The sequence below is a fragment of the Myotis myotis genome, unplaced genomic scaffold (assembly GCF_014108235.1).
Source record: "Myotis myotis isolate mMyoMyo1 unplaced genomic scaffold, mMyoMyo1.p scaffold_m19_p_25, whole genome shotgun sequence".
NCBI lineage: Eukaryota > Metazoa > Chordata > Mammalia > Chiroptera > Vespertilionidae > Myotis > Myotis myotis.
The window spans coordinates 3,207,974-3,229,283 of NW_023416330.1; the positions used below are offsets into that span (position 1 = coordinate 3,207,974).

The 21,310-nt window shown below is 42.8% G+C and overlaps 1 protein-coding gene across 27 annotated transcripts in view; it reads left to right on the forward strand.

The window, feature by feature from the left end:
• KMT2C (lysine methyltransferase 2C) overlaps window positions 1–21,310 on the forward strand; it is a 262,590-nt gene that overhangs the window by 102,245 nt on the left and 139,035 nt on the right. For 25 of the 27 annotated variants that reach the window (XR_004975251.1, XR_004975250.1, XR_004975247.1 and 22 more), the window contains exons 4-6: window positions 1,348–1,548; window positions 5,428–5,576; window positions 10,432–10,541. Coding sequence is in view for 21 of the 27 variants with exons in the window: in XM_036356219.1 (XP_036212112.1) it covers window positions 1,348–1,548; window positions 5,428–5,576; window positions 10,432–10,541 (460 nt within the window). In the remaining 6 variants the exon portion in view is untranslated. Of the gene's footprint in view, window positions 1–1,347; window positions 1,549–4,382; window positions 4,465–5,427; window positions 5,577–10,431; window positions 10,542–21,310 lie in introns of those variants that run through there. The other 2 variants (XM_036356215.1, XM_036356216.1) reach the window with 2 other exon arrangements.

Sequence of the window (21,310 nt, forward strand, 5' to 3'; positions counted from 1 at the left end):
GTGTGTGTGTGTGTGTGTGTGTGTGTGTGTGTATCCAGGGGCAACACATTTATCATTAAATTGAAATAGGTAATATTGGAAAAACGTAAATAGTCAACTTTCATAAACAAAAGGAAAGTAGTTGAGAGAGACCCAATATGAATTTAACTTACGTTAAAAAAAATTATTGAGAGCCCCTTCTAGTTGCTAGATGGGATACTGCCCGTTCATAAATCACTTAATAAAGCCAATTAGATCTTCAAATAAAAAAATTACCGAAAAGAGATTATAGATTATTTCTATCACCTGTTAATGCAAGACATTATGATGTTCGTGGGGTAGATACGGCAGCCGTGATGGCGGAAACTGATTCATGGGAAGAAAGGTTTGGGTGCAGCTATTGTAAATGAGCTGTGAAAAGAAATATATCCAAGAGTGACAGTACTTTTTATTCTGTTCTTTCTAAGGTCCCTCATTAAGCATATATTCCACAAGCATATATTGTTCTTGTCCTTTAACTTTTAAAATAGTTTCTTTAAAAAAATTAGTGGATTTTATTGTTTAGGGCAATTTCAGGTATACAGAAAAATCAAGTGGATGGCAGAGAGTTCCCGGTGCCAGCCTTCTCCCGCCTCTGTTCCCCCTATTTTAGCATTGTGCATTAGTGTGGGACATTTGTTACAGCTGCTACCCCAGTTGTGATATATTATTATTAACTAAAGTGCATCGTTTACACTGGGCTTCATTCTTTGTGTTATATAGTTTTCATAATTGCATAATTCAGGTACCTGTCATTAGTGTATCCTAGGAAACAGTTTCGCTGCTCTCCCAGTCCTTGCTCCACTTCTTCATCCTCTCCCATTCCTGTGGAACCCCTTCCACTCTTCCCTTCGTTAGCTGTCCAGCCCCGAAACAACTTACATTTATGTCTTCATGTTTCTCCCTGTATCTGTGTGTGTGGTAATGTATCGTGCATAAAGAACGTCCTATCAGGCGGTTAATAAAAACTTTGTCACCACTTGTTTACAAACCTGGTATGTAATTGTGTGGCCATTAAACACTATCCTCTTCCCCAGTCTTAGCTTTACTTTCGTTATTCTTGTTAATACTTTGAGTTTCTTGAATCAGATTTAAAAGAAAATCATGTTTCTAAGTATACACTATAATTTTTTGATTTGGTATGTTTGTTATTTTAAAAAAATCATGCTGTGGAAAAGTAGAATTGCAAATGTATAATTGTTATCATACTAGCATTTAAAAATGTCTTACACTAAAAACAATTTAATTTTAAAGCACAGCTGTCTGTAGCTGTCACTTTGAAAAATTAAATTTCTCTTTCTTTGTTTCCCTTACTTTTATTTCTACCAGTGAACAGCTCTGTGCTTTTTGTTACTGTGGTGAAAAAAGTTCCTTAGGACAAGGAGACTTAAGACAATTTAGAGTAACACCTGGATTTATCTTGCCGAGGAAAAACCAACCTTCTAGCAGGAAGGACGTTGATGACAACAGCAATGGGACCTGTGAGAAAATTCAAAACTCAGCACCGCGAAAACACAGAGGACAGAGAAAGTAAGCAATTTTTTGTTTTTGTTTTGTTAAGCCTCACCCATGGATATATTTTTCCCATTAATTTTTAGAGAGAGTGGAAGGGACGGGGAGAGACAGAGAGAAACATGGATGTGAGAGAGACACATCAATTGGTTGCCTCCCACACGCGCCCATACAGGGGCTAGAGGGATCCAGCCTGCAACTGAGGTATGTGCCCTTGACTGGAATCGAACCTGGGACTCTTCAGTTCAAGGGCTGATGTTCCAACCACTGAGCCAAATTGGCTAGGGCAAAAATAAACAATTTTAATTTAAATGGCTGGGATGCATTATGAGTATATAACTTCTCTTTATTGCATTGTTTGTGACTGTATAAATGGTGTTGCTGAACAGTTTCTCATGTTTTCAGCTTTCATAGGGTGCTCTATGACTCAGCATTAACCCAAAAAAACACTCCTTTTCTCAAAATTTCTTTCTTATTTTTAAAAATTTGCTATCTTAACTGTATATTAACAAAATCAGTGTGATCACAAAAGTTAACTTGTGGAAGAGAACTCTGAAGAACATAACGTAAATGGAAAAGAAGGTAAAAAAAATTAGTGAAGTCTTTCCTTCCTCTAAGTAAGTTTTTAATGGCTTGTTAGAATATAATAAGAGAACAGCAAAATCAAAGTGTTTTTCACTAATGTTCTTTTTTTAAAAAAAATATATTTTATCGGTTTTTTTACAGAGCGGAAGGGAGAGGGATAGAGAGTTAGAAACATCGATGAGAGAGAAACATCTATCAGCTGCCTCCTGCGCACCCCCTCCTGGGGATGTGCCCGCAACCGAAGATACATGCTCTTGATCAGACTCGAACCTGGGACCCTTGAGTCTGCAGGCTGACGCTCTATCCACTGAGCCAAACCAGTTAGGGCTTCACTAATGCTCTTTATGTGCCATTTATTGATTTATTTTTATGGTTCAGAGAATGTTGAACTGTCTTGTAAACTCTTATTACAATATCGTGTGGACTTTTTTTCTAAGTACTTAATTATATGCTGAGAATGCCCTTTCTAAAGTTAAAGATGTTCTTTTTTTTTTTTTTTTTAAACGAAACAAGAATTTACTAAGGTATTTGTGTATCTATATATTTATATTAAAAACTTGTCTAATATGTTTAGACAAATCATAAAAATCTCTTTATATGTTGTAGAGTTTTGGTTAAAGGCCATTTTATTAATCTGTGGATTTGGCTTTGGTAGTCGAGAGAACAAAATTTTCTGAGGTCCACGAGAAAGTGTAAAATTAAGTTAGCTTGGAAGGCTGGCCAGTCCTGCCCCTGGAGGGTGATGATGTCATCCTCCAAGTGCTTATCTGGCTTCTCTCCAGAGTTAAGTTCTAAGGCATTGTTGTGTTGTACCTATTTGATTGGTTCCTTCTTTTGGACTGCTGCCAATGCCTTGAAGACCTGAAGTAGGAAATGAAACAATCACAAGAGAGAATCTTTTAAAAGAATTTAAGGTGGAACAGTTTAAGGAAGTTTAGAAGTACTGTATCTGGAGTCCTGATATTTTAATCACACACACACACACACACACACACGAGCCTTCCCATTGGGATAAAATGAGTGGTTTTATCCTAAGGAGGACTGCTGTAATCCTAAGAAGGGCTGCTGTCTTCAGGGTTGACATTAGCATCTTAAAACCTGACGGGTAAATTCGATTGAGCCACTAGTTAGGACTGGTTAGTAATAGACTGGTTATCCGTTCCATTGGTTTTTATACCCATCCCCTCATTACACCGTCTGTCAATAATACAAATTTATGGATTGGACCAGGTTATATCTTATATCTTCATGTTCTGCTTTGAATAATGGCAATTATATCAACACCTGTTCTGGGAAATACAGTTGGGCTTCATAACTTATTTTATAAGCTAATTTTTAGTGAAAGTGTTTATGAGCTAAGATGTTCATTATGTAAAAGTAGCTTTCCTTGGTTTAATGAAAGTCTTTATACGCACTTAGTGTTTACCAAGTTATTAAGTAACAGTAATAAGCCAGTTAGTGGATCTTAGGAATAAAGCACATTTATTATAAAATTTGAAAATTATTTAAGAGTAAACAATTATTTAGGTTGGTAGTGATTTTAAATAGTTACAGAATATGTTACTAATGGGCTATAAATTAGATGAACAGGTAGTTGTTTTTTGTTTTGTTTTTTAAATTTGTAAAGGAGGTTTTAAAATAGTTCTTTCTTCTTGGTTTACTAAATAGAAGACTATATAATCAAGGGTTTATTTCTTCTTTCCTTTTGTTTAGACTTAAAATTTTGGGGGTATGTTCTTCATCTGGCTTCTCTTGATGTTCTTTCCTAAGGAGGGTTGCTGTCATCTTTAGGGTTGACATTGGCATCTTACTGATGTGATGCATATGTACAAACCGAAGGGGAAATTTGATTAAGCGCTGGGTTAGGAACTGGTTAGTAATAGACTGGTTAGCCATCCCATTGATTTTTATACCTATCCTCCCATAAAATACTGGTACAAAGGAAATACGTTAAAAATGGTACATTAGTCTTTATAAATGGGCTATTAATTTTTCCCCCTCCCAATAAAATAATAATGATTAATAATGAAGACTATATTTGTAGGAATGGAGATTATATTTATAGGAAAGAGTTTGTTCTCATTTTACTGTGGACATTTAGAAAAATGAGAATTTGAAGATAGCATAGCATGCTAAACTTTATAAAAAAATAAGTCTATGAATTTCTAATGCTGAACATAAAACATATTGGTTATTTTTACATGGTTTGATATTTAAATGTACTTATTGAAATATGTTAATACTTTCTTTTCTTTCAATGATTCCAGGTATAAAAAGTTAGTACCCTGGTCATTGTGCTGATATTCTCTTAATAGGAATCATGATAAATACCCAGCAGACAGAAGTGCAGTGAGTTGTGATCCATATTCAATAGTGCGTAATTCTGTAAGCATTTAATCCAGATGGTAGGTTAAATACTGTGCCCTCTAGAGACATTAACGTTTTACTGACAGCTACCTGGTTGGCCATGCTTCATGTTTAAATGCAATAGCAGTCGTTATTTACGTAATTATCTTAATTAATACCTGAAGTTGAAGCGCCTTGGAAGTCTGAAATCTCCCATTTATTGTATACCTTATTCAGTGTTCATTTGTATACTGTGGTTTTTGCTGTTATATCATCTTCTTCCTTGTCCCCAACCCACTGGTGGCTATTTTGCTTTTTTTTTTTTTTTTAACCGGGTCAACTGCTTGGAAGTATTTTGCTTTTTTCCTTCTGACTTGTGAGGTGCAGTCTTGGTAGAGAGAACCTGCAACATCCTGCGGCGGACCAGCTGCCGAGATTTGTCGAGGGGACCATAAGCAGCTCCAGCTGACACGTTCTGCTCCCACGCCTCCCTCTTCACACTTAGTGCGTTCTCATTTCCCCTGAGAAATAACCTTTCTTTACGTAAACAACTGCCAGCTCTGCGGTTGTAGTCCTCACTTACAAAAAAACAAATTAAATTTCTGATTTGAATGAGTTAAGTTTTATAAGCATTAAAGAAAGACCAAGGAGAATATTCACTTTATATGATAAAATATGGCTCCTGATAAGAATTTTAGAGCTCAAGTTAAAAAAAAAATTATAGAATAGCAAAATAAATTCGAAACTGTAATTTTGACATTTCTTACTGATTTAGAGATTTAGTTGTTGCTTACATGACACGTTTTACACTATGTATGAATGATAACAGATGTGTTCTAAAAGTTGTTTTATGACAGCTTATGCCTAATAAATTAAAGATGACCTGGCAATACTTGATATTTAACTTGTAAAATGAAACATTTTTGTTGTTATCACTTCCATATCGGTTTTATTTTATTTCCCCAGAGAACGGTCTCCTCAGCAGAATACAGTGTCGTGTGTGAGTGTGAGCACTCAGACTGCTTCTGATGACCAGGTTACTCAGTTATGGGATGAGCTCAGTCTCGTCGGTCTTCCCGATGCCATTGATGTCCAAGCCTTATTTGATCCTACAGGTAGGAGCTGGTCTTCAATCATAATTACCTCTTGATTCTTTAAGCATCTTAATTTTAGTGAATTGCCAACTTCATAGTAAATACCTTTCACATTGTAAAAAATGTCATTGTTAAGTATGCCTACTTAGGTAAAATACATTGTCTAATTATGTTGAGTTAATTTAGTTAGCATCTGCACAGAGCTAACCCTAGATTGGATGCTTTCATAAATATTTGTATTTACTTTTGTATAGGCAGCAATGCCATGGTGATCTGACAGTTGAAAACAGGACATTTTAAAGGGATCTGTGAGAACATGGGGAACATGGCAGTGTGGTATATTTACTGTAGGGGTAAAGAACATTAGTTCTTAGCCATGTGGGTATCCCATTATAACAGAATAGTAATGCGTACTCATGAAGTGGTGCTGCTGGAGTTTTGAGTAAAGTTCATTCCATAGATGAACTGCTTATTGATAGTGGTTCAAGTGCTCTGTGATAGAAAACTTAATGACTGAGCTGTTATCAGTGATGACGTGGACTCTTGGTGGGTGTGCGATAGAGCAAAATAGAGGTGTACTGGTATATTGTAGCCTATTTGCAATATAGCCTGTTTGTCATAAACAGAGTATTAAATTATGTCCTTTATATTTTACTGGAGGCCCGGTGCATGGATTCGTGCACAAGGTGGGGGTCCCTTGGCTTGGCCTATGGGGATCGGGCTGAAACTGGCCCTCTGACATCCCCCGAGGGGACCCACAATCGGGCTCCTGCTTCTCTGGTTCTGGGTGCATCACCCAAGAACTGCAGCTGCCAAGTCACCGCAGCACGGCAGCTCCTGTGCTGAGTGTCTGCCCCTAGTGGTCATTGCACGTTATAGCTACCGGTCTGAGTGACTGCCCCTGGTGGCCAAGGTATGTCATAGGTACCGGTTGGATGCTCGGTCGCTTAGGCTTTTATATATATAGACTAGAGGCGCGGTGCACAAAAATTTGTGCACTCGGGAGGGAAGGCGGGGTCCCTCAGCCTGGCCTGTGCCCTCTCGCAGTCTGGGACCCCTTGGGAGATAACGACCTGCTGGCTTAGGCCTGCTACCAGGTGGCAGAGGGCAGGCCCAGTCCCTAGGTGCAGCCCCTGATTGGGCTCAGAGCGGGGCCGATTGGGGAGTTGGGGCGCTGCTCCCTGTCATGCACAGAGCAGGGCGGATCGGGAGGTTGCGATGCCACCCTCAGTCACGCTCAGGGTAGGGCCGATTGGGGGGTTGGGGCACCGCCCCCTGTCACACTCAAGGCAGGGTCGATGGGGAGGTTGCGGCGCCACCCTCTGTCACGCACAGAGCAGGGCCAATCAGGGAGTTGGGGCTCTGCCCCCTGTCACGCACAGAGCAGGGCCTATCGGGGGGGTTGGGGTTCCGTACCCTGTCACGCACAGAGCAGGGCCCATCAGGGGCTTGGGGAGCTCCCCCCTGTCACGCACAGAGCAGGGCCAATCAGGGGGTTGGGGCGCCGCACCCTGTCACACACACAGCCGCAGGGCGATCAGGAGGTTGGGGAGCTCCTCCCTATCAGGCACAGAGCAGGGCTGATCAGGGGGTTTGGGCGCCTTCCCCTGTCACAAACAGAGCAGGGCATATAGGGAGGTTGTGGCCCCGCCCAATGTCACACACAGAGCCGCAGGGCGATCAGGGGGTTTGGGCGCTGCCCCCGTCACACTGATCTCGGTGCCGGGAGGCCTCGCGGATCCGCTGATCCCGGTGCTGGGAGGCATATTACCCTTTTACTATAGGATAGAGGCCTGGTGCATGGGTGGGGGCCGGCTGGTTTGCCCTGAAGGGTGTCCTGGATCAGGATGGGGGTCCCCACTGGGGTGCCTGGCCAGCCTGGGTGAGGGGATGATGGCTGTTTGCAGCTGGTCATACACCCTTCAGGGTGGGGGTCCCCACTGGGGTGCCTGGCAAGTCTGGGTGAGGGGCTGAGGGCTGTTTTCAGGCTGGCGGGTGACTGAAGCTCCCAACTGCTCCTTTTTTTCTTTTGTTTTTCTTTTTTTATTCTGGGCCAGCTATAGCTCTGGCTCCAGCTCTGAGGCCTCTGCTGCTGAAAGTAGGTATCTGGTTTGTTTGTGTTCTATAATCGAAACACTGTATCAACTCCAGCTCTGAGATCCCGGCGGACTGAAAGCAGGTTTCTGGGGTTTTGTTTAGCTTCTATATTTATAACAATGTCTCAAACTGCAAGCTCAGAGGCTGGCAAGGCAGGCGGGGAATGTTGGAGTCCTCCATCACTGAAGCAAGTAAGCCTCATGTTAGCTTCAAGCTGCCTGGCTGCCGGCCGCCATCTTGGCTGGCAGTTAATTTGCATATTGCCCTGATTAGCCAATGGGAAGGGTAGCGGATGTACGGCTAATTACCATGCTTCTCTTTTATTAGATAGGACTTGGGTCCCGGTGCTCGAAATTCGTGCACTGGTGGTGGTGGGGGGGGGTGTCCTTCAGCCCAGCCTGCTCCTCTCACATACTGGGAGCCCTCAGGGGATGTCCTACTGACGGTTTAGGCACGCTCCCTGCTCCCCTTGGGGAGTGGGCCTAAGCCGCAGTCTGGTCTCCTTTTGTGGGAGGTGACTGGGCTGCTCAGGGGAAGGCATGAGCCCCATCACCCCGCTGCTGCAGCCACTGCCAGTCACCGCAGCCACCAAGGTGTTTTCATCAACACGGACTCTAGTCCCTTCACCATGAAAAAATGACAACTTTCTTTAGGCAATTTTCAAGATGTGTCTTTCATAGGATATGACATTTCTTTATTATATTTTTTATCCTCACCTGAGGATATATTTCCATTGATTTTTAGAGAATGTGGAAGAGAAAGTGAAAGACAGAGAGAAACATCAAAGTGAGAGGAACACTTTGATTGGTTGCCTTCTGTATGAGCCCTGACCTGGGCCCTGGCCAGGGAGGAGCCTGCAACCTAGGTACATGCCCTTGGTCGGAATTGAACCCAGACCCTGCCGTCAGCAGGCCGAGGCTCTATCCAATGAGGCAAACTGGCTAGGACAGGATAGACATTTCTTAACCTTCCAGCAGTGGACCTTCGTTTTTTTTCTCCAGGAGTGTAGTGAAAAACCCTAGATCACCTTCTTGGATTCTTATTACCCAAGTTACTAAGAATATTACCAGTGGCATACAGGGAGCTTAGCCAATGAGCGGTCAGAAAAGGTGTTTCCTCTGTAGTTCACACTGATCACTGGCTCAGCCCCTGCCCAGGCCTACAGCCTTGGGGCCTGGGCAGGGGACCCCCAGCTCCCTCCGATTGCCAGCTCTGCCCCTGCTCCCACCAATTGCCGGCTCTGCTCCTGCCCAGGCCTAAGGCCTCTGGCTGGGGCTTTCAGCCTGGGCAGGGGACCCCCAGCTCCCTCTGATCGCCGGCTCGCCTCTGCCCACGCCTAACGCCTCTGGCTGAGGCTTTAGGCCTGGATAGCTGCCCCCTCGGCTCTGATCGCAGGTTCAGGTTCTGCCCAGGAGCCCCCTGGCTCAGGCCCTTCCTAGGCTCCTCAGGGCTCACACGGGGCCTACCTCGGAGTGACTTGTGTGCCTGATGAGTTTCCTAGGACCCAGGCTGCTGGGTGCCTACGTATGCAAGTTAACCACCATCTTTATTGGGTTAATTTGCATACTGTCCTGATTGGCTGCTGAGCGTAACAGAGTGTCAGTTAATTTACCTGTTTGTCTTTTATTAGGTAAGATGTGTAAGATTCCAAATAAAATATCTTCCAGTAATCTAAATAAAAGCCTAAGTGACTGTTACGACCGGACGACCAGACGACTGGCCAGTAGCTATGATGCGCACTGGCCACCGGGGGCAGATGCTCAATGCAGGAGCTGCCCCCTGATGGTCAGTGCGCTCCCACAGCCAACCTCCTGTTGCTGGCCAGCAGCCCTCCAGCAGCGGACCTTCACAGTTCCTCCCCCTGGCCGGCCAGCCCCTATCAGCCCCAACTGGGACTGGGTGAGATGTTCCTGATTGTCGGCCAGGCCGAGGGACCCCACCTGTGTACGAATTCGTGCATCAGCCTCTAGTCCTATATAATAATGCCTAATATGCTAAGTGTCCGTCTGTTCACCCGTTCAACCAAAGAGTAATATGCTAATGATATGCTAAGGCCGCTCAACTGCTCACTCTAATGTACACTGACCGCCAGGGGGCAGACAGTTGACCAGTCAACCAGTCGCCATGAAATGCACTGACCACCAGGGGGCAGATGCTCCGACTAATTGGTTAGCTTGCTGCTGGGGTCCGGCTGATCAGGACTGAGCAAGATGGGCTGGACATGCCCTGGAGCCCTCCTGTGATCCTTCCCCGGCTGGCCAACCTCCTGCATCCCTTCCTGGCCCCAGTCGTGCACCGGTGGGGTCCCTCTGCCTGGCCTGCACCCTCCTGCTATCTGGGACCCCTCGGGGGATGTCGGAGAGCTGGTTTTCGCCTGATCCTGCAGAGGGACCCCACTGGTGCACGAATTTGTGCACCGAGCCTCTAGTATTTAAATAAAATGACTAAAAACTGATTTTTGTTGTTGTTGGAGAACTAATTTCTAATTCAGTGATTCTCAGTCTTTTATGTTCATCAAAATCACCTGGAGGGCTTGTTGAAACATTAATTTCTGGCACCACTGTAAGAGTTTTTGTTCAGTGGGTGTTTGTTGGGGTCTGAAATTTTGTATTTCTGACAAGTTCCCAGTTGGTACAGGACCATGTTTTGAGAAGGGCTGCTTCAGTGCCTTTTTTGTGATTTGCACCTTAGAGTGGATTTGGGGGTTTTATGTCTTTCCTTATTAGTGTTCCTATTGTTAATGTTATTCATATGCTCGTTTTCACTTTAATGATCTCAGGCACTTGTTGGGCTCATCACCGCTGTGTGGAGTGGTCACTGGGAGTGTGCCAGATGGAAGAACCGTTATCAGTGAATGTGGACAAAGCTGTTGTCTCAGGGAGCACAGAGGTAAGGAGAAGAAACAGACATTTAAGCACAGCTTTGTAACATTTCCTGTAGTCAACATAGAAGCTCACTTGTAAGAATTATTTATTAAATGATTACTGTCATGCAAAAACCCTTAAAATAGGAAATGATTAATTTGTATCCAAGAGTTGTTTATGCAAACCACTGAAACATAGTATGTTAAGTTATGCAATAAATGTAACTTTTTAAGATACATATTTTACATTTAAAACAGAAGTTAAAATGTTTAGAAATGAGAGTTAGTGACTAAACTTCTAAATCCATGTGGTTACATTTTTTAAAACATATTTTTATTGGTTTCAGAAAGGAAGGAAGAAGGGGAGAGAGATAGAAACATCAGTGATGAGAGAGAATCATTGATTGGCTGCCTCCTGCATGCCCCACACGGCGGATCGAGCCCACAACCTGGGCATTTGCCCTGACCGGGAATTGAACTGTGACCTCCTGGTTCATAGGTGGATGCTCAACCACTGAGCCACGCTTGTCACCAGGCCATGTGGTTACTTTTTAAGACAAAATTATTTGGTGAAGATTTAACCTAATAGAGAAGAGATTTGGCAGGTCTTTAGTCCACAACGTAGACTAGCCCTGTTTGATGTTTTAAAAATTGATTAAAATATTCCTTTTCGGCTAAGTTGGCACTGTCCCCAAGTAACATCATGTCCATAGTCTGCCATCTTTCAGAGCTTTCATTGTGAAACAAGTAGAGAAATAAATGCAATATTCCCCTCCCTCTATAAAGACAACAAACCCCGTGAAGTGAAATTGTTTTGCTGCCTACAAATTCTCTTTGGTTTTTGACAAGTATATTTTGGTGAAGTGAACAGCTCTTCCAAAGAAATATTAAAAATGGAAATTTTGAACATAGAAATTATAGGGTCTTTGATAGGTTGAATATAATTAAAACTTCCAAAAGTGTAAGGACTTAGATTCAAGTAATAATTCAATCATTATAATATTAGCTTTACTCAGATTATCACAATGATCTGGTTTACATGGATAAGTAACTCTCACCTCAAGATTAGTCAAGTAAGAGTGCTTGCTTTGGTAATGTGACATTACTTTTGAGTGCTGTGTTATCAAAGTTTGAACAATGTGATGCATAATAGTGAATTCTACTGTTTGAAAATACTTAGCTGGCCAGATCAAGACTATGATAGATCAGTGAGCTATTTTTTCTGTGAACTCAGAAGTAGTTTTGTGACATTGAAGAGTATAGGCATATCTTGGAGATAATTGTGGGATTGGTTCCAGACCACTGCTGTAAAGCAGGTATCACAATAAAGGGAATTGTAATCTTGCTGGCGGAGGGTCTTGCCTTCAATGTGTGGAAGACTCAACATGTTTCATGAAGCACAATAGCACTAGGTCTGCCTGTATTATAGGAAAGGCAACAAACAAAAGCTAAAATGAACTTTTGGTGTTAGATTGGAATTGAAGGAATCAATATGAACTCTAGTATTTACACAGGTACGGAAATGTAGAGATGTGCATATACCTGGGTTAGTGTGTAAACACATTTTTCCTAGCTCTGTTCGCTAAGAGGGTAAAGGAAAGCTTGCCTCACTCTCTCTGTCATTCTTGTTCTTTAAATGCATACTGATTAATATTTAGATGGAATTTAGAGATTAAGGCTATGCCTTCCCCCTGACAGAGGAATCAGGGCCATGAGAAACCTGTATTCCTTCTTCTTTTCCCCCCCTTAATATATTTTTATTGATTTCAGAGAGCAAGGGAGAGAGAGAGATGAAACATCAACGATGAGTGAGAATCATTGATGAGCGCCTCCTGCATGCCCTCTACTGGGGATCGAGCCCACAACCTGGGCATGTGCCTTGACCCCTGACCTGGAATCAAACCACGACCTCCTATTTCACAGATTGAAGCTCAACCACTGAGCCACACCAGGCGGGCTGCATTCATTCTCACTTCATCTAGACATTAATGTGAACTGGGCCCAAGCAAGTAGAATGCAGACAGAATGCTGGGAATAGATGGAGAGATGAGGTCAGAAAGGAACCAGGGGCAGCTTTGTCAAACCTTTACTTCTCCACTGCATTCAGTCAAAGCAGGGTAGCGTCAGTCTTCTGTTGCCATTTTTATGCGTTTGTTTTCTCTTTTATAAAATAGGCACAGGATAGACCAGTTAGTTAGAACTTTTAAAATTTTTTCTTTCCTAAGAAGAGTTTGTCTCACTGATAAAAATTTAAGCATATAACAACACATTTGTTGATGAGACTGTGGGAAATGGGCACGCTGTACTTTGTGGGTGGGAATACAAACTGATAAAATTTTCTGGAGGAAAGTTTGGCTATATCTAACAAGCTACATATGCACTTACCCTGTGACCTTTTTAGGAATCTACATTGAAAACATGCCTGCATTAGTGCAAAAACACTTGCACTATTAAAAGTTAATAGTTGTAGCATTGTTTGATTTGCAGAATGTTGAAAACAACCTAAATGACCACATATAATAGAATGGTTGCGTAAACTATGGTTCGGTTCATATAGTGGAATATGGTGCAGCTGAAAACAACAACAGGCACAGCTCTTAAAGCTGATGCACAGTGGTTTCCAGCATGTACCTTTGAGTGGAAAAAAAAAGTGCAAAAGACCATTTATGGTGTGAAACCCTTTATGCAATAAAGTATAAGATATAAGGAAATAGACATGCATATGCTCATTTATGGGAAAGGTATACAGATAGGATAAACCAGAACTGAAGCTTGGTTCCCAGTGGGTATGAGCAGGAAAGGGGTATACAGAAGAGGGAATGGATTGGCATAGCAGACAGACACTACTCAGGTACATCTTTTTGTAAAGCTCTGGCTTAGAGCCATAGGAATGTCTCACCCCTAAACAAGCAATTACAACCACCTAGGATATGGGGAACCAAAAAGAATATTTTGGGAAGCAAAATTTACACTTAGAGCAGCGGTTCTCAACCTGTGGGTCGCGACCCCTTTGGGGGTCGAACGACCCTTTCACAGGGGTCGCCTAAGACCATCGGAAAACACATATATAAATACATATTATTTTTGTGATTAATCACTATGCTCTATGTTCAATTTGTAACAATGAAAATGCATCCTGCATATCAGATTTTTACATTACGATTCATAACAGTAGCAAAATTACAGTTATGAAGTAGCAACGAAAATAATTTTATGGTTGGGGGTCACCACAACATGAGGAACTGTATTAAATGGTCGCGGCATTAGGAAGGTTGAGAACCACTGACTTAGAGGGCCAGGAAAGAAAAGAGCTAATCTAAGTAACTGGAAAACAGTATCTTTTTAAAAATATATATTTTTATTGATTTCAGAGAGGAAGGGAGAGAGAGAGAGAAGGATAGATACATCAGTGATAAAAGAATCATTGATTGGCTACCTCCTGCATGCCCTGTATTAGGGATCAAATCTGCAACCCGAGGGCGTGCCCTGACGGGGAATCAAACCTCCTGGTTCATAGGTTGATGCTCAACCACTGAGCCATGCCGGCCAGGCTGGGAACAATATCTTGACTGGATAACTGTAAAACTAACGACAAAGAACACGGATGTGGTATAATCCAGCGAGTCAATGAGTTTCTCCCAGGTGTGGGTTAGCAACTCTGCAACTGCTTTACGGATATAACATAAGTGAACAATTCGTAAATATGTGGTAGGCAACGAGAGCTAGGTTTTTCAGTGTTGGAGAAAGGAGCTACAAATAGGGAGAGGCTGGCCTGAATGTGTGGTGTTGGAATGGAATCAGAAGGATTGATGTAAACTCATGGTGTTTACTACTTACACAGACACGTACAGAACAATAGGTGTGTATAGACGACTGAATTGGCATTCTACACAAATTTCCTAGCTCTGTCCTGCGAGGCCCGGAAGCCGGGACCCCCGGAGCAGGGAGCACACCTTGTGCCCGGACCTTGGCTTCTAGCCTCTGTTCTCCTTGAGAAGTAAAGTAGTTCCTGGTGCAGGGAAAACACGTGATGAGGCACGAGGATGTCAGGAATTGATAGAAAGATGGGCACTTAACAGAGAGCAGGGAGCCAACCTGAGTGAGTTCCGCAGACCTCCTTGGAGCGACAACAAAAAAAGACCGTAACGGGTTTTCATCCACAGAATAAATTAAGTACTCACGAGTCTGGACTGACATAAATACATAAATAGCGCAAGTCAGACACATCTCTCCTTTACCTAACATTCTTCAATGACTTCCCATTTCATTCGTAGAATACAAGCTAGTCCTAACTAACCAACAAGGCTCTGTGCCCCCTCCCCCAAGTACTTCTAAGACACCACACAGTAGCACTGTCCCCTTCCCTGCTTCCTTCAGACAACTTGACTCCGTGGTCTTCCTCAAGTATGCCAGACATCTCTCACCTCAGGGCCTTTGCACTTCTTGTTCTTTCTCCGTTGAATATTCTTCTTAGATATATGAGTGGCTTGCTTTCTCATTTCCTTTAGATATTTATTCAAGTTATCTTATCAGTGAGGACTTTGCTGGGCTCCCTATCAAAAATTTCAAGTCTGTCCTCCTCCCATAATACCCCTGCTTTATTGTTTCTCCCCTTTTTAAAAATTTTAAATACATTTTAATTAATTTATTATTTTTTTATTGTTTTTGAAGAGGACGGAAGAGGGAGAGAGAGATAGGAACATTAATGATGAGAGAGAATCATCATTCAACTGCCTCTTGCATGCCTCTTACTGAGGATCGAGCCCGAAACCCGGGCATGTGCCCTGACCGGTAATCGAACTGTGACCTCCTGGTTCATAGGTCGATGCTCAGCTGCTGAGTCACTGCCGGGCTATTCTTTCTCCTTTCATGTATTACCATCTGACATACGAGTAGTGTGTATTTACTTGCAATCTGGTTTCTCTATTCTCACTAGAATAATAGTGCCATTCTCACAGGATCTTTTTCTGTTTTGGTTGTTCCTCGAGAAATATTTGTAGCCTAAATGAATAGCACTAAAGATCGTTCATGGAGTCATTCATTCATTCATTCATTCATTCATAGTTATAAGTAAGAAGTCCAGAGTACTATAGGAGATTGTCAGTGTGGTTCATTTTACACAAGTTTACAAATTTATAATTGTCCAAATAATATCTAAAACAGAGTAAATTTTTACAAGTGATGGGAATAAGGGGTTGGGACAGGCGTGCCCTGACCGGGAATTGAACCTCCTGGTTCATAGGTTGATGCTCAACCACTGAGCCATGCCAGCCAGGCTGGGAACAGTATCTTGACTGGATAACTGTAAAACTAATGACAAAAATCTTTAATATCTCAACAGGCTCCCTGGGGCAGAGTATGTGAAAGTGCTGTTGAATTTAGACTACATTTTTATTTTTACCAAAAGACAGATGTTTTAAATTTATTGATTTTCATTATAATGACATGTCTGAATGTCGTGCATGGTATGTCATCTTCCTCTTTTAAGATAAATGTGACATCAACAATGAGAACATAATGAGTTTTCAAATAAGTGTGCTGGGGTTGAGCATTTCAAAAATGAATATTTGGGCCCTAGCTGGCATTGCTGAGTGGTTAGGGCATTACCTGGGCTCACTTCCGTGTCAAGGTTGGAGGTTCCCAGGACGTAGAGGTCAGGGTGTGCGGGAGCCAACCAATCGATGTGTCTTTCTCACATTGATGTCTCTCTTTCCTCTCTCCCTCTCCCCATTCCCTTCCACACTTTCTTAAAATCAATGGAAAAAATATCCCCAGGTGAGGATTATAAAAAATGAATATTTGGGACTATTTCTATTGATATTTTATTAACAGAAACAAGAAAAGTTTGTAAAACAAACAATGAAAAAATATGCTCACATTTGTCATTAAAAAATCTTGGACACAGAATTTCCTGATCTGTTAAAATATATTTTTTAATTAACTTATTTATTTACTTGTATATTTATTTATATTGTTAATCCTTACCAAGGACATTTTTCCATTGATTTTTTTAGAGAGAGTGGAAGGGAGAGGGAGACACACAGAGAGCGAGAAACATTGATGTGAGAGACACACACTGATTGGTTGCCTCCCACACATGCCCTGATCAGGGACAGGGATTGATCTTGGAACCAAGGCACATGCCATTGACCGGAATCAAACCTGGGACCCTTCAGCCCGCAGGCCAATGTTCTATCCACTGAGCCAAACCGGCTAGGGCTGTTTAAAATATTTTTAAAGATTTTTGGTATGTTTTAAATCCATTTGTTAGGAAGAAAAAAAGTACTTTCTGATTACAGAAGGTGAAAATATATTGGCTAAATTTCAACTGGGGAAAAATAATGGTTGCTAATGATGCACGACTTCTATTTAGGTCTCCTTATTTTTTTAAAAAAATATTTCTTTATTGATTTTAGAGAGGAAGGGAGAAGGAGAGAGAGATAGAAACATCAATGATGAGAGAGAACCATTGATTGGCTGCCTCCTGCACACCCCCAACTGGGGATCGAGCCCACAACCCAGGCATGTGTCCCTGGCCGGAATCGAACCTGGGACCCTCAGTCCGCAGGCCAACACTCTGTCCACTAAGCCAAGCCAGCCAAGACAAGTCTCCTTATTTTTATGAGGACCCCTCTGCCCCCCAATTGGCAGCAATTGAAACCAAGAGGCCATTTAATCTAAGAAGTATGAGAACAAGGTATAGAGCTCAGATGGAGGGTTGCAGTACTCTCTCAATTAAAAAATACATATTTTTTATTGAATTCAGAGAGGAAGGAAGAGGGTGAGAGATAGAAGCATCAATAATAGGAAGGAATCATTGATTTGCTGCCTCTCCTGCATGCCACCTACTGGTGATCGAGCCTAAAACCCCAGGCATGTGCCCTGACCAGGAATCGAATCATGACGATCTGCTTCATAGGTTGATGCTCAACCACTGAGCCACAATGGCCAGGCTCTGTTAACTTTTTGAATGTGCACATCTATAATAATGAAAGCGTAATATGCTAATTAGACGGGACAGCTGAGCAACCTTCCAGATGACCTTCTGGATGACCTTCCGGATGAAGCTGGGGCTGTGAGGGCCGAGGGCTGCCGCCAAGGCTGCGAGGGCCAAGCTCCTTGCACGAATTTCATGCATCGGGCCTCTGGTCTTTTAATAATAAATATTTGAGCTTGCATCATTATACATTTTCATTGGGACAGGTAGCTCTCCTTACGTTACTTAGCAACAATTGTATACTTACATTGTTTGTGTGTATCTTTCTTTGGTCCCCCGACTAGGGCTGTAAACACCATGGGGGCATGGGTAATATCTGTTTAGGTTTATCATTTTATCTCTAGCATTTAATAGAGTACCTGGAACACAAGCGAGTCATTTATGGGATGAATGTATGCATGACTGGAATTTGCCAATGAAATGCATTTGTTGGAATGGAGAGGAAGGTGCTACTGTCACCTAGTGGCAGCTGCTAAAAGTCCTGAGATGCACAGGACAGCCTCCCACAACAAAGAATTAATTATCTAGCTTAGAATGCCAATAGTGCTGAGGTTGAGAAATCCTGGTTTGACTAATAATATCATTATTCTTTTCAAGTTAATATAATTAATATAAGTTCCTCAATTGTTAAATGGCATTCTTTATCAAGTAGTTCAGTTTTTGTGGAATTTCCCTCGGACTGCTTTTCAGTTTTTCCAGGGGAACATTATCATTTTCTAGGTGGAAGAATATGCTAAAACTATAAACCTGTGTTCAGGAATGGTAATGATGTTTCTCTTTTAGTTTGCTCTTTGAAGCCTGGGTGTGCGACCAACATCTTGGAAATCTAGGTAGTTTGAATATTACCAAAGGAATAGTTTAATTCTGCATGCTACAGATGCTTGGTCATTTCTTTATCTAAAGCAGCGGTTCTCAAATCAACCGAAGGACTTGTATGCATGCATATAAGCATAACCAATGGCCACAAGACACTGGGGGGTAGTGGAGGCTGGGGGAATGTCAAGGGGGGGAAAAAAGGAGACATATGTAATACTCTTTGTAATACTTTAAGCAATAAAACAAAATAAAAAAATAAAGCAGCGGTTCTCAACCTGTGGGTCGCGAACAATGAAAATACATCCTGCATATGAGATATTTACATTATGATTCATAACAGTAGCAAAATTACAGTTATGAAGTAGCAACGAAAATAATTTTATGGTTGGGGGTCACCACAACATGAGGAACTGTATTAAAGGGTCGCAGCATTAGGAAGGTTGAGAACCACTGAAGCCTCTTTTTCCTGCACTCCCCTCATTCCCCTCCGAAAAGAAATAACTCATCAACCTCTAACACATATTTCTGTCCTTTTAACTATTTCTGAATCAAATGTAGTGTCATACTCTATTAAAAATAATTAAAAATTGCTTATATCATTTCCCTTAGAGTTGATAATTTCTTATATTTTCTCTACTCTCACCCTCACACCACAAACCCATATTGAAATTCCATCATATTATACTGATTTTTTTGCCAGGTGTCTTTGTGTAAAGCCAACTTAGTTCTGAGAAAAGAGTTGTAAGTTTTTGTTTTCATGTTTTGCGTTCTTTTTGTAGACTGCAAAAAAAAAACAACCAAAAAAACTTTTCTGTCATAAGATGGTAGTACACATTAAGAATGTAAGTAAGCGCCCTAACCGGTTTGGCTCAGTGGATAGAGCGTCAGCCTGTGGACTGAAGGGTCCCAGGTTCGATTCCGGTCAAGGGCGTGTACCTTGGTTGTGGGCACATCCCCAGTAAGGGGTGTGCAGGAGGCAGCTGATCAATGTTTCTCTCTCATCGATGTTTCTAACTCTCTATCCCTCTCCCTTCCTCTTTATGATAGGTGATCTGCAAGTACCTATTTTATCACTAATGTGTAATACTGTTTTAATATAATCCTAGTGATCTGTAATGTAAATTTTAAAAATTTATCAAAGTATATATTCTTCCTTTTCCAGTATAGTTTTTTAAGAGAAAAGGCACACATTCACAGTGTGGTGCTGCATCTATAAGACTGTGTCCAGGCCCTGGCTGGCTTGGCTAAGTGGATGGAGTGTCAGCCTGCGGACTGAGGGGTCCCAGGTTCGATTCCGGCCAAGGGCATATGCCTGGGTTGCAGGCTCCATCCCCAGTAGGGGGTGTGCAGGAGGCAGCCGATTAATGATTCTCTCTCATCATTGATGTTTCTATCTCTCTCTCCTTCTCCCTTCCTCTCTGAAATCAATAAAGAAATATGTTTTAAAAAAAAGACTGTCCAGGTTGGAGGCTCCCAGGAGGGACCCATGGGACTCATAGAGTTGTGATTATGGCTGAGACTTATGTGATTTGGTGAGCATCTCAGCGGGAAAAGACACTGGCAGCCTCTGGAAGAATCCAGGTGCAAGCTTCCTTCGGTGCTCTCCCTCCCATGAGGGGCACATAGAGCACCCTCTTCTTCCAGCAAGGAAAGTGCAGCCACATGTGTGTGATGCTCCTGCACCCAGAGTTTCAAGGTCTTTATTGGGGCCTGGCCACAAAGGCACTCTGGGCCTAACCTTACCAGAGAGAAAGCCACACTGTTTGCACGCTTAGTCTAGCTGCAAAAAATTGCCCTTTCTTTGGGGTACCTAGGGTGCCAGCTTGCAAGCAGGCCTTTGTAAGAATAGTAGTCTCGGGCCGGTTATGTTAACCCTTTTGCTTAGTTCTTAAGTTGGATTGTATCTCAATTCCAGTATATTCCTCTCTATAGGATTGTAGTAGGTACTTTTTATTGTACAACATTGAATTATTCTCCATCATAGAGAGGCTGTGATAATGCTCTAGTGGTTACATAAAATAACTTTGTTCAGAGGGAAGATATTGGTAAGGATACTTTAACAGAAAAAGCCTGTATTTAACTCTGAAATCAATTTTGTTTAATATTAATATATCTACTCCAGCTTTCTTTTGACTAGTGTAAACATCCTATATAATAAAAGCCTAATATGCAAATTGTCCCCTTGACCACTAGTTCCCCTGGGAGTTTGACTGCTCGACCAGTTGCTATGACACGCACTGACCACCAGGGGGCAGATGCTCCAACCTAGGCTAGCTTGCTGCGGGCGCTGGTGGGCTGGACTGGAAAGTGTGATGTGAGGTGAGAACTGTCAGGAAACTCCCAGGGTTTGGTCCGAGCCCCAAGTGGAGGAGGGCTGGGGCGGGGGCCAGGAGGGACCGGGTGGCTGCTATGCGTGATCCGAGAGCCATGGACTGTGCAGCCCTCTGCAGCCTGTGGCGTTGTCAGTGCACAATTTATAATCTTCAGAGCTGCTTCTTTTTATTTGTTAAGTTTCACTAACTATTCCAGGACAGTGGATAGCACCATTAAGGGGGGACGGGCCAGGTGCACCTGCCTGAGGCCAAGGGGCGGCCTTGGATTCCCTGGGACGCAGCAGAGAGAGGGGTGAAGCCGAGTCGGAGAAACTGAGTCCAAAACTTGAAGTGGGAGGCAGCGAGGGGCGGAGGGCGATAGCTGCGCAGGGGCCTAGAAAAGCTGCTGGGTTGCGGGCAGCTGAGGAGCCGGGTGCATGTCCCATGGGACAGGCTCCACGTCCCTCCCTCCTCCTCCCTGTGACCTGTCACCCCAGCACTCCTCCCAGGCCCCATCTGGGCTCGCCCAGCACATCTCCACACCGCTGCAGGGCATGCACATCCCCGCCCCACACAGCCCTGCCCTGCACAGTCCCACCCCGCACAGCCTTTAGGGAGCTCTGCCCCTGGAAGAGAAAGGGGGAGGCTGCAGACAGGAGGCTGCAGGAGG